The 13,416-nt window shown below is 51.8% G+C and overlaps 1 protein-coding gene across 1 annotated transcript in view; it reads right to left on the bottom strand.

The window, feature by feature from the left end:
* The window catches only part of IRS2 (insulin receptor substrate 2), a 31,386-nt gene extending 18,314 nt beyond the window's left edge, over positions 1–13,072 (bottom strand). Inside the window, exon 1 of the mRNA XM_087435858.1 lies at positions 8,530–13,072. Coding sequence (XP_087291984.1) covers positions 8,530–12,529 — 4,000 coding nt within the window. The 5' untranslated portion in view covers positions 12,530–13,072. The remainder of the gene's footprint in view (positions 1–8,529) is intronic.
* Positions 13,073–13,416: the final 344 nt, after the last annotated feature.

Here is a 13,416-nt window from a genome sequence, read left to right as displayed (position 1 = left end):
AGACTGACAGCTCATGTAAACAGAACCCTGAGTCACCCGCAGGAGCACGAGGCCACAGATTCCCAATTACATTTTCTTAAGATACGGATGGCTTATGAATTTGTACATTGCCCACATCTTCCTTTATGCTCCTGAAAGTGGGATTAACGCCTTCTAAAAAATCATTCCTCTTCACGTAAAAATTCCGTTAAATGATTTTTTTCCCTCAGGAAAAAAAGGATCTTAAAAACAAGAGGGGCATTGGTGAAAAAATCCACTGCCCAGAAGATGCCACCTAGCAACAACTGATTGGTTACTTATTGGTCCTTAGGCAAATTCTAAATTGGTTAGTTTTCAAATGAACTCATCATTAAATAGGTTAATGACTCATTTCTTAGGAAACTGTTACTGGACTTATTAATAATGAAGAGTATATGATATTCCATTACAGAATAAATGCATCTTAAGGACACCCCAAAGCAGTGACTGAAAACACCAGCTGACCCATTAGGTATGGATCATCGGTCCAGGTTCAACCAGCCTATAAAGAGCAAGGACTTACATTTTTTTCGGACAATAGAGGCCTTTTGATTTGAATTATCTCAAGAATTTTCTTTCTCCTTCTTTTTTTTGTTTCTATAATAAGCACATGATCTTGAACGTTTGCCAGATCTTCACTCTTTTGCTTCATCGGTAAACACTGCCCACATGGTCTTGAGCAGCCATATTTCTCTGATTAACAACAGGCTTCCTTATTTAGGTACCTCTGCATCCTCTATTTCTGTCCTACAGCATCCCTTCATCCATGCATGAAGCAATTTACTAAAATGTTCCAGAGTAAAAGACGAATACCACTTCTACAAACACTAAGTTGTTCTAGAGGGAATAGACCATGTCCTGGGAGACAGTTATTCACTAGTACACAAAAGACCCGAGAAGTAGCATACCCTCTTCTTTCTTGATAATATTTACAAACATCTCTACCAACTAATTAAACAGACCTTGGAAAAGATGCCCGACTTCCCTTGCCCTCTGTTTTCACAACCTTGAAATGAGTTACATTACACCAATGGCTCCCAACTCTTCTCCCTCAAAACGACCTTGCGTTTTTTTCTGATTGTCACCACAGCATGCGGGAAGAGGTTAACGTAGTTTGTGGTGGTGATGCCGGTGGTAGGGAGGCCTCTTATCAAGCATAATGTACAGATTGCTTCATGGAAACAGAAGCAGCTGGAAGACTGTAAGTTTTCCACTTTGCAGACCACCCGATGTCCAGGAATCAAGACTGGACACCCCAGAACACATGACCAACCGACAACTTGGTTCAACCCTAAAATTCACTGACAAAATGAGAGCCTTGCAAGTGGGATCAAATCCTGAACTCTTCAAACTGGCAGGTATAAAAACTGGTGAAAGGAAAAAAAAAATTGGGGGTTTTCCTTCAATGTCCAGTCTTCCTGCTTAACTGTCCCCATTTTACTCTGAATGAATAATGTATGGGGAAAAAAAAGAGAGAAATTATGTCATTACCACCCAAGTGAGATAAAAAACAAAATGTAAACCTTAAAGTTGCCTGAGGCGGGGTCGACAGCAGAATTCTAATGCAACTATTGTAAATGAGCTTCCAAGGCGGACCTGGTTTGTAGGACTTGGAGACAATATGAGATACTGCAGAGGGCACTGCCCTCGGGATCAGACAGCAGGAGGTGGACCATGGGAAAACACTGGTAAACCAGCATCTTCAAGTGGTTCAACCCAACACTTCTTTTGGCTCAGTGATCCAGAGCAAGTCACTAGACCTCTCTAACCCGCAGGTTCCTTATTCCGAAAAATGGGGATCCAAGTGGCCTTGCCTACATCATGGGGCTTTTTGGTGTATTAGGTGATACTATATGTAGGAAAATGTCTTCAAATTATGAAGTGAAGAAAAATATCTTTTGAATTTTAAACAATTCTTTTGACCCAATGGGGCGAGGGGCATGCAATTATCTTTCAATATTGATCAGAATAATGGTTACATTTTCATCATCTCCAACTCCAATAGCATTCTTCCAAAATCATTCACTGTCCACCAAGTTTGGGGATTGTTAGCTACATTTATAATTTGGAGGCAACAGATGGACTGATTTAAGTAAGTACTTTAAAATTTGCATAGAGAAAGGACTATGTCATATTCATAAACATTAAAGATTATGCGTTAATACTATGCAAAAACATAAGTCATTCTTAAGATACGCATATAAATTTTAAGGTAACTAGTAAAATCACATAATGAACTCTATTATAATATCTATTTTTACACATTGAAAAAACTGAAATTTAATACTACATCACAATAACTCACTCAAGTATTTGTACCAATACCATGTGGGTAGATTAAAGCAACAGTAAGACTATAATTATACTTAAGGTTATCAAGTGTTAACACAGTTAGAGAATACATCAGTATTTGAGTTTCAATTAAGAAAAAAAATCCACATCAAGCCTCTTAGAGCATGACTGGATGAGATATTATGGAACTGCGCGCGCGCGCACACACACACACACAGACCCAAAATACTTATTTCTGGAAAATTTGATACTTCGTAAAATCAATACTGAAAAACCCAGTCTTTATAAAGTGCTATGCATGTGATCATTGATCTTTCAAGTATACTATGGATCACGATATTTGACCAAATACTCCAAATTTCAGTAAAAGCATAATAAGCAAGGAATATTTTATAAATCTTATCTGTGTCCATAAATATCGTGTACGGCATAAAAATTTGGGCCAAGTTTGAAGACATGTTTACCTGATCAAATTGTCCAAAGTTTCTGGACATGTAAAAGCAACTTTATGCAAATTTAATATTTTTCTAGTCCAATCGAAAAGAAATCAGAACTGCTAACTTGACTGTTTCATTATTTGTAAACATACAGCCTATAAGTTTTAACCCCAATTCTATTTCAGTGTTCTCATGTGATGAATTCAACTAAACTTTAAAACCACCAAGCAGAGACGTATCTCATACTATTTGCACCCATGGAGCAAAATGGTAGTATACAACATATACTCCAACTCTCTCTATTCAAACTTTGTTCTGTGCCTTTTATTTTAGTGTGCAGTTAATGTAAGTCTGTAGCTTTCTAGAAAGAAATCCAATAATCAGTAGCAATTATCAACCTCAGCATTTCCTCCACCCTGAGTGATGACTTCACCAGTTCTCTCCTAAAAAAATCTACCACTGAACTCTGTCTACAATAGTCTACCTTGAAGGATTCAAAATAACCACTGCAATCTTGAAGAACACATTCAAATGAATAAAATTAACACAGAGTGCCCTCATTTAAATTCGGATAGCACTGTTTTCATAAAACCCACCACTTGATAAATAACATGCATATAACTGATAATTTTGGACGTTCAGAAAATTGTTTTCATTTGCTTATCAAAATGCCAACATTAAGATGCCTTCCCCATCTTGTATAGGAATACACCTTCTGCTGATGTCTCTAGCAGAGAGAGTGCAGGGAATTCATGGATTCTAGTGGCCTCGGTGAAAAACCGGCTTGGGGGGCGGAGCAGGGCGCTTGACTTCCCTCCGAGTGTTTCCCCCACTCAACTTGGCAATGCAGATAAAAGAGTAAGGTGACATTTTCCCTTAAGTTTCTGAGGTGAAACGGGAACACTTGATTCTGTGCTACCCAAAAAAACAAAACAGAAAAACCTCTCCACTTGCCAAATCTGATGCCAAAAGTTAACTAGCTCTTGGAACGCTGCTTCCACAGAAAATGCATTAGTGGGAATTTTAACAGAAAACCCATTATACCCGTGCTGTTAATAAACCTTTTGCAAGTTCTCCTCTTCAGAAAAAGAAAGAGGTTCATTTTAATACTAATAGTTCTAAAGAAAATAAAACATTAATTATCTATTAAAATTCCTTTTTGCGGGGGGAGTGGGCCAGTAGAAGAACAAAAGATTCGAAGGCTGGAGGCTTTCCTCCTCTGTTTGACAACTAGACACATTCCTAACAGCGCAGGAGGGCCACCCTAATAAGATGGACCTGAAGAGTGAAAGCCCAGGCCCAACCACGGATGATCCAGCAACCCCAAGTTTAAGGCTCCTGTCTTTCTTTTAACACATCCCACATGAAGAGCCAACACTGGCAACTTAAAAAAATGTATGTTCTAATTACACATTTTCATCTTGACAGTATTTCTTGACATATAAACAAATCATAAAAGGTAATCAAACATACAGTCTTAATATAGTTTCAGGATTAGGATGCTATTTTCCTTAATTGTTATTTTACTATGTAATTTAAAACACTACTTCCTTACAATTGATAATTATCTATGAAAAAAATCAAGTTAAATAAGAGGGGAAAAAACAATGGTTCTTGGAGACTGGAATGGAACTAGCAATACTAGCAGGCACTTCTTAAGAAGATATTGGCTCCATTTTCAGACGACTATGAGTTGTTTGTTTTTGAATTTAAGAACACCCATTTACAACTGTCTTTCCTGTATATACTCATGGTTTCAGAGTAATAAACATCAACAGAATTATTGGATTTGTTAGCACATTTCTTCAGAAGAGCTTAACCGCTCTCGATGTTTGCAGTCTCCTGGACCTCCCAGTGGCCCTGCCACATAGAAGGGAGAGGCTCATAATTGCCCCATTTCACAGAAAGAGAAAATGAGAAAGAGGGATTAAATGGCTTCCTCTAGTCACACAATAACTCATTAAGATCAGCAACTAGAAACCTGGTTTCCTGATTCCTGGTTTAGTGTTCCACATACTATGTTTCCTTCTACGAGGTACTATTTTTGTAAAGGTTTCTCTTTCAATAAAGGAAATAGAACAAGTCATGTGACTTTCATTCACGAAAGCCTGAGTGTGTTTTCATTAGCACCTTAGTCCTCTGTTCCTGGGAATAGGGCTGAAGCAAGGCACCTTATCATCATACTGTGACAGAGCTAGCCAAGGAAAGCAGCAAAGCATGCACAACAGAAAACATAAAGGGTATGTGGTTTGTCAAGCAATCTCACTAGAGTTCTCGAGTTCTAAGACTCTTTAGTTCTTTGCTCTGAGACTTCAACAGGCAATACTCTTAAAAATAAATCGTGATTGTATTGCTCCTTTGGAAACATTTCTTATCCCATAATTCTTTTACCATAGGATGAATAAATAGTCCTTTTATCAAACAAAATTTAAATACAAATGCTTTCAGTGATAATTCTTATCTAACCTGCCTTGTACATACATATAAACCAATTTTAGAATAAAAAATCCGACTAAAGAGGAGTACTAAGATAGTATATTTTATGACATATACCAATCTATAATCATAACACAAAAATATATAAAGTTATTGTTAAAAAGCAGTTTTAAAGCACAACAAATTCAGTAACATATTTCAAGTTTCCAAACAACAACACTCTAACAGATTGGCTAGATTTTTCTACACACACACACACACACACACACACACACACAACACACAGTAAGTAACCTTTCCCTACTCCCAAATAAGATGCATAATTTAGAGTTAAATTTTTATTTGCTCTGGACTAAGATATACACACACACACACACACACACACACACACACAGTTAAGGTGTACTCACTTTTTAAGTGGATCTAGCGTTGAAAGCCCACCCCCATTCCCACTTCTATTGTAAACAACTATCAAACATTGCTGGAATCTTTCGTCTTTGTTACCGCTTATGCAGATATCAAACACTACCCAAGTGACCCCAAATTATTCTGCTTCAGCACGACTAATGAAGTTTTTCCAGGCAGAACCCGAGGAGCTCGACATGGAAACGTATGTGAGTTCTGAGAGCCAGGGCAGGGCACGGAATGACCCAGGAAGTTCTTTTTCCATTCCATCTTCAAAGAAATGCTTTGCAAGTCTCCCTTCTATAAATCATCCTCTCAAAGGACACTTATCTCCCATGAACTTTTTACTTATGAGCACCACAAACAAATGTCTACGTGCATATGCGAGTTCAACAAAAGTGGATGTGCATTCTGAGTCTCTACATGTTCTCTCTCTGGCTCCACAGGCCACAACTTAGGTTCCCCATTAATTAAGATGACACCCTCATCTTTCCTAGTCTACTGCTCTCCATGCTCACACTAGTTTACTAGAAACCCATTTAGCCTGTCGTCCTTTCTTCAAAATGTGGTTTCGGCACAATGGATCAACTGCAGTTATCTATTTTGCTTAAAAATAGCCGTTTTCCTTCTTAAAAGCATGTTTACCATAATGCCCACACACACTTTGAAAAACAACAACCAAGACCAGTCCCTCATCTTTGTTCAGCCACCATGGGACATACAAACTGCTACTTTGATTTCAGAATCCCGTATCCTATAGGTCGAAAGGAATTTTATACTGGTGGGAAATATTAAACAAAACAAGCTAAATGAAGTCTCTAACTAAACTTATCTCCTGCAGTTTCAAATTTTCCCTAGACTGAAAAGAGCATGATAGCATACATGAATCACATTTCTGAATGTATCCACTTCATCAGAAAGGCCTTGAGTCCTTTTAGGCCCGTGGACGCAAACTCCAGCTCACTCCTGTTACTGCAAGAACCCATTCCTGCGGCCCTCCTTGATCCAGTCCAGGTTTTCACCGCCCACTCTACCAAAAGCAGTAAAAGGTGTTATGTTCTCAGGCTGTTTTTCTGATTAGAATCAGATTTCAACAAAATGTACTTTCCTGTTCACCACGGCATATACCCATCTGGGCATACCAAATACATTTGTGTGCGTATGTGTTTTTTCCCCACTCAATTCTAGTTATGCCGGTGTGTTTATATGGCCTGTGTCTTGTACGGCAGCTAACCTTTCAACTCCTGACACACTGGCAATTTTTCAGACGTACCTGTAGTGCTTAACATGACTCCAAGCCAAGTGACCTTCAGCTGACAGTCATCTTTCTGGGACACATTCTGACAACTTCCAGTTGATTTAATTAGATGCGGAAGCACCATACTCCTGATAATTCTTTTCATCTTTTATTCTATGGTTTAAACAAAATACTAAATAGCTTTTCCTCTATTATATTAGAATAACAGGGAATTTACCCTACAGCTATAATTTTAGATCCCATGGATACTATAAAACATATACTGGATTTAGATAGCATGAAACGGGTCTGTTTGCTTTAAGAACAAAAGGACTGTGGATCCCCAAGCCACCTCCATCATCACCTTGTGACCCCTGCAGACTTTTGACCTTAGGCCGGCATCTAGGAGAGCATCCACATAATACTCTTCACTACCATGTGCTTTGTGGATCCCAGAGCCTCTACCTGACTAGCAGCCCCGCACAGAAGCATCTACAAAATTAAAGAGACTCTCTTGAACATCCTTACGCCTCTCTCTCCCAGTCATCATTCAAAGTTTGAGACAGTCAGAATGCACTGCCAGCTGCAAAGCAAGCACATCTCTCTCTCTTCACGGATATTTGCTGAGAAGGGGAAGAACAATGCAGGACACCATCCCATCCAATTGTTCTTGAAAAGATCCGTGTTGTTGTCTTCCCCTGGTTTTCTCTAAAGCACTGATTCTAAATCCTGGCTGCACATTAACATCACCTGGGCAACTGAAACACGCGGCGCTGGGCTCTGACCAGCCGATGCTTTACTTGAACGTGTCTGGGGTGATGTCCAGTAGGTAATTTCTCAAACCTCCTCAGGTGAGTCTAACCTGGGGCAGGGTTCTCAGAGGATGGTCCCCTAACCAACAGCATCAGCACAACCTGGGAACGCCTTAGGAATGCACATTCTGGGCCACAGCCCAGACTACTACTTCAGAATCTGAGGCTGTACACAGCCCAGCCATCAGGGCCTCAGCACACTCCCCGGGGGCACTCCCAGGGATGCTCAAGTCTGAGAACTACTGTTCAGAGCTGTGTTTAAGCAGTGTTACCCTTTTAGCCCCTTAGGAGAAAAAGAACGTCTCTGACGGGAAAGCTCCTACCCCTTATGTGTAAACTGTAAATGGTTAACTGCTCCCTTTCAGCAGCCACCAAGATGGATGCTCACTTCCTAAACGACTTTCGGGCCTGTTTTTATAAACTGTGAGGCTTAGCAAGAATCAGCTGGGGCCCAGCTCAGGAAAACAAAGACAAAGGTGAAGGCTGCAGCCTGGGAGCGGTCAGAACTTCAAGTCCCTTCCTAGCAGAACTTGCCCACCTCTCAGATCAAGAGACCTGCCTGCTGTCTCTTTGGGGGGCTGACCTGGGGAGCACCTCCAGACGTACAAGATGGGAAGAGAAGGGCTGTGGGAAAGAATGGGGTGGGGCGGAAAAAACAAATCAAGTCTCCTGAGTCAGAAGCTTCACATTCAACTCAAAGACGACTGCTCTTGGCAAGGTCTTTGGGGAAAGAGGAGGACCTGGGAGCCAGAAGTAAAACAAAACAAGCAGCCTGGGCCGATATTTTGGCATGTAGGTCAAGGTGCCAGAGAAAGGAGGAGGAGTGAACCCACTGACGCTCCCCCACTTTCCCACGCTTCCTCCCACCAGCCGCAATCTCCAAGGACCTCACCTTTCACAATCGTGGCCTCCTTCAGGTGATGGGACAAGAAGTCAATGCTGGCATAGGTGTTGGCGGAGGGCAGGGCACCAGGGCCCGGCCCCCCACACACCCCGCCGGTGCTGCTGCCCCCCACGGCGCTGATGAGACCCCCGAGGCTCCGGGTCCGGCCCCAGGCGCTCTTGTCTCCCGGCTGCGGATGCTGCGGATGCGGCTGCGGCGGCGGCTCGTCCCTCACGTCGATGGCGATGTAGTTGAGGCCATTCTGGAAGCCGGCAGAGGTCTCCCTGCGCATTGGAGAGCCACTGCCACCGGGGCAGCCAACCAAGCCCCCAGGCTGACCCGGTGTCCACGGCCGCGCCTGCTGGGGCAGCGGGGGCTGCAACTGGCGGGGGGATGCGGGGGACTCGTCACCCCCACCGAGCATGCTGCTGCTGCCCCCTTCGCTGGTTTTCCTGAGAGAAACGTTTTCCACAGAGGCCGAGTTGTGGCGCTTCGGGTTGTGGGCGAAGGACGGGGACACGGGGGTCACAGTGGTGGTCGAGGAGAAGGTCTCCGAGCTGTGGCGGCGGCGGCCCCCCTGCGGGTCTGCGCGGATGACCTTGGCCCCCCGGTGCGGGTCTGGGGGCTGGCTGGCCTGAAGGAAGGCCTCGACCCCCGACACCTGATCCATGAGACTCAGCCTCTTCACGCCGGACGTGGGGCTGGTCACGCGGGCACCTTCTGATTTCGGGGGTGCCGCGATGGGTTGTGGCGGGGTGGCAGCCACGCCAAAGGCCATCTCGGTGTAGTCACCATTGTCCCCAGTCTCCGAGGACGAAGAGGAGGCAGCGCCGGGGTCCTGGGAGGTGGATGCTGGAGGCAGGCGGTACAGCTCCCCTGGGGAGGGCGGAGGGGGGGCCAGCGGCTGCAGGGAGGAGCAGGGGGCGGCAGGGCGCGGGGGCAGCGGTGGGTACGGGGACGAGGCCTCGGGGGACAGGAGGGCATCCAAGGAGCCCACGGGGTCCCCCCTCTGGGTCCCCGGCTTGGGAGACTTGGGCGAGCTGAAGTCGAGGTTCATGTAGTCAGAGAGCGGGGAGCGCTGCCGGCTGTCGCTGCTCGTGCCCGGGGTGCCGGAGCCCAGGGACGAGGCCGGGCTGCTGGCGGACAGCAGCGAGGAGGATGAGGCGGCCGAGGCCAGCAGCGGAGGGGCGGGCGGCGACAGGCGCGCCCCGGCCTCGCTGAAGTCAATGTTGATGTACTCGCCAGGGCTCTTGGGCTCCGGCGGCAGAGGGTACTCGTGCATGCTGGGCAGGGTCTGAAGCCCCTCCAGGGACAGCCGCGTGGGCCGCACTGCCCGGCAGCGCTGGTTCAGGAAGCCCTCTGGGCGGCCGCTGCCGCTGCCACTCGGCCTCCCGGGCGAAGGCACTACGGGGTGAGGAGGCTGCGTGTGGCCGCCCCCAGCGGACCCGGTGGCGAAGGCGCTGGCCGACTGCGTGGTCCCCGGGCTGGCCTGCGGCTCCAGTCTCTCCTCTTCCAGGATGCGCCCCACGGGGGAGCTCATGAGCACGTACTGGTCGTGGTCCCCATCACAGGTGTAGGAAGCCTTGTAGGATCGAGGCAAGGAGCTGTAGCAGTAGCCGGGGACGCCCTTGAGCATCTCCCCGCCGGGCAAGGCTGCCGAGAAGAAGTCGGGCGGGGTTCCCGAGGTGCCCGCGTCGCTGGGGGACATGTTGAGGTAGTCCCCGTTGGGAAGCAGCTTGCTGTCGGCGTTCTCCATGGACAGCTTGGAGCCACACCACATGCGCATGTACCCACTGTCCTCGGGGGAGCTCTCGGCCGGCGAGCTGGCCTTGTAGCCGCTGCCCCCGTTCACTGGAAAGGCCCGGCAGGCCACAGAGGCGGGCGGCGGCGCTGCGGCTCCCGTGGGGGGCAAGGCCGCGGCAGCGGCGCGAGGCTGCAGGATCTGCTTCGGTGCAGACACGCTGGTGGGGCTCATGGGCATGTAGTCGTCACTTCTGCAGCTGCCGCTGCCGCCACCCATGAGGGCCACGCCAGGGGTCATTGGCATGTAGCCATCGTCTGTGCCCAGGTTACTGCTAGAGCTCCTATGGGACCCAATTTCGATGTCACCGTAGTCCTCGGGATAGGGGTGGTAGGCCACTTTGGGGGAGGACGCGGGGCAGGACGGGCAGAGTCGGCCCGAGCTGCCGGAGAAGGTGGCCCGCATCAGGGTGTATTCATCCAGGGACGCAGAGGAGGGCTGGGGCACCGGTCGCTGCCGAGCAGGTGTGGTCAGGGAGTAAGTCCTCTTCCTCAGCCCTCTGTCCAAGTCCTGGGCCCCGTCCCCTGAGACTCGGCGGTAGGGGCGGCCACAGTGGCTCAGGGGTCTGTCCATGGTCATGTACCCGTACAGCTCCCCCGCGCTGCCGTCCCTGGCCGGGGGGGTCTCGGCGATGGACTCCGGCGTGTTGCTCCTGTGGCTGCAGAAGGCTCTCAGGTCCCCAGGGCTGGAGCCGTACTCGTCCAGGGACATGAAGCCGGGGTCGCTGGGGGAGCCTGAGGCTGAGGCGCTGCCGCTGGAGGGTCTCTGGCCCGCGGGGAGATGCAGGGGATGCTGCAGGTGCGGGTGCGGGGCCGGAGGCGGCGGGTAGGAGCCTGAGCCGTGCCCGCTGCTTGACGACAGGCTGCCGGGGCTGGTGGCGGCCGGGGGCGAGTACGCCACGGGCATGGACATGGAGCGGCTGTGTTGCAGGGCGCCCCCTGCCGGCGCCAGACTCACCTTGCCCGCGCGGCCGCCGCAGCCGCCGCTCAGGGTGTGCGAGCGGCTCAGCGGCGCGCGCACCGGCCCGGGGCTCAGGGGGCTCCCCGACACCGACACGGGCCTGCCGCCCGCCGCCCCGGTCCCTGCCGCCGCGCCGCCGTCGCCCTCGCTGGCTGTGCGCACCCGGCAGGAGCTGCACTTGGCGGCCGGCGGGGTGGCGGCCAGGCTGTCGGTGCGCGAGCGGCGCACCAGGCCTGTCTGGCTGGGGGGCAGGTTGACCAGGTGGTGGTGGCGGCGCGCTCCGGGGACGCTGATGGGGTGCGTGGCCGACGAGCCCGACGACTGGCTCTTGCTGCGCGGCCGGAACTCGAAGAGCTCCTTTAGCGCCTTCATGGCCTCCAGGATGGTCTCGTGGATGTTCTGCGCCACCACCGAGTCGTCGGCCTGCATCCACAGCTCGCCAGGGCCCGTGACGGCCGAGCGGCCCACCTCGATAAAGAAGAAGCTGTCCGAGTGGCCGCAGCGGCGGATGTTCATGAGTTGCAGCGTCACCGACGGCTGCTCGCAGTTGAGCTTTACGAAGCCGATGGTGCGCGCCGACAGGCACAGGCGGTACACGCCCGTCAGGTTCTTGCTCTGACCCAGGCCCTTGGGCTTCAGGTTCACCTGCCACACCTCGCGGTAGGCGGCCGTGGCGGGCGCCACCAGCCCGTAGCTGTCATCGGCCGCGGCGGCGCCGGCCGAGCCGCCCAGGGCGCCGGGCAGGGAGGCGCTGCAGGACACGGCGGTGGCGGCGGCGGGGGGCGCGTCGCCGGCGCCCGCGCGGCCCTCGCTGACCAGGTCGGTGAGCGCGCGGTACCAGCCCTCCTGCTCCTGCTCGTTCTCGGCCGCCACGGCGAAGTACTCGTCCTTGGTGTAGAGGGCGATCAGGTACTTGTGTTTGGCGTCGGCGCGCTTGTTGATGTTCAGGCAGCAGTCAAGCGCGATGACCCGCTTCGGGGCGCCCGCCTTGCTCCGCCACTTCTTCTCGCTCTCGTAGTACTCGAGCCGCGGCGGCTGCGGCGCCGGACCCCCGCCCGCTGTCGTCGTCGCCTCGTCGCCGCCCGCGCCGGGCCCGCGCAGCACGAAGAAGCGCTTGTGGCCGTGCTTTTGCTTGCGCAGGTAGCCGCACTTGCGCACGCTGTGGTTGTTGTTGTTGTTGTTGTTGTTGAGATTGGGGCCGTCGCCGCCCGCCGGCCCAGGGAGCCCGTGCAGCGGCGGGCTCGCCATCGCCGGCGCTTCGGGCCGCACCGCCCGGCCCGGCGTGGAGGCGCTAGAGGGGAGCGGAGGGGGCGCGGGCGGGGGCGGCTCCCTCCCCCCTTGTTCGCCCGCCGGAGCGCGCGTCCCTCGGGCCCTGGAGGTGGGGAAGGCTCGGGGAGGCCCGCGGGAGCCGGCACTGCGCGGTGGCGCAGCGCCCTCCGCGCTCCGGGGCCCCAGAGGATGCCCGGCGCGGGCGGTGGCCGCCCCCTGGCCCGGCTGCCCTCGGCCGCTGCCTCCCGGGCTCTCGGGCGGCGCCTGGGGACTCGCAGGCTGGGCCGAGAGTCGGGGTCCCCGAGCCGCGGGGCCGAGCTTAAGGCGCGCGCGGCCGCACCGGTCCCGCCGCCGCGCCGCGTTCCGGGGTGCCGGGGTGCGCCCGGGCACTCGGGGTCTGCGCCGCCGCCGGGGTTGCTGCTTCTGATGCTGCTGCCAACGGCGACCCGGGCTCGTCGCGGTCCCCGCCGCACAGTGAGTAACACATCGCGCACCGAGTGACTGAACTAAGAAGAGCAAAACAACATGTGACTCGGCGTTACGCAGGCACACACGGCGCGGCCGCCCCGCCCCGCCGCCCGTATTGGCGCCGCGCCCCCCGACGGACGGCGCGCGCGGCCAATGAGCGCGGGGCGCGGGGGGGCGGGCCGCACGCCCCCGCCCCGCCCCCCTTTCTCCGCGGGTCGCGTTTCCCGCCGTCCCCTCCCCCTCCTGCGGAGGCCCGGGCTCGGGCGGGGTGGGGGCCGGCCGGAGCCTCATTAATCAGAGGCTCGTTGTGGATGCCGGCGGAGGAGATGCCACCCAGGGCGGGAAAAGGGGCGCGCGGGAGGGGCGGGGGCCGGCCGCCGTCCAGAGGGCTCTTCCCT

The sequence above is a fragment of the Ceratotherium simum genome, chromosome 10, assembly GCF_057802395.1.
Source record: "Ceratotherium simum simum isolate JZ-2026a chromosome 10, ASM5780239v1, whole genome shotgun sequence".
Taxonomy (NCBI): Eukaryota; Metazoa; Chordata; class Mammalia; order Perissodactyla; family Rhinocerotidae; genus Ceratotherium; species Ceratotherium simum.
This window is presented reverse-complemented; position numbering and strand designations above follow the sequence as displayed.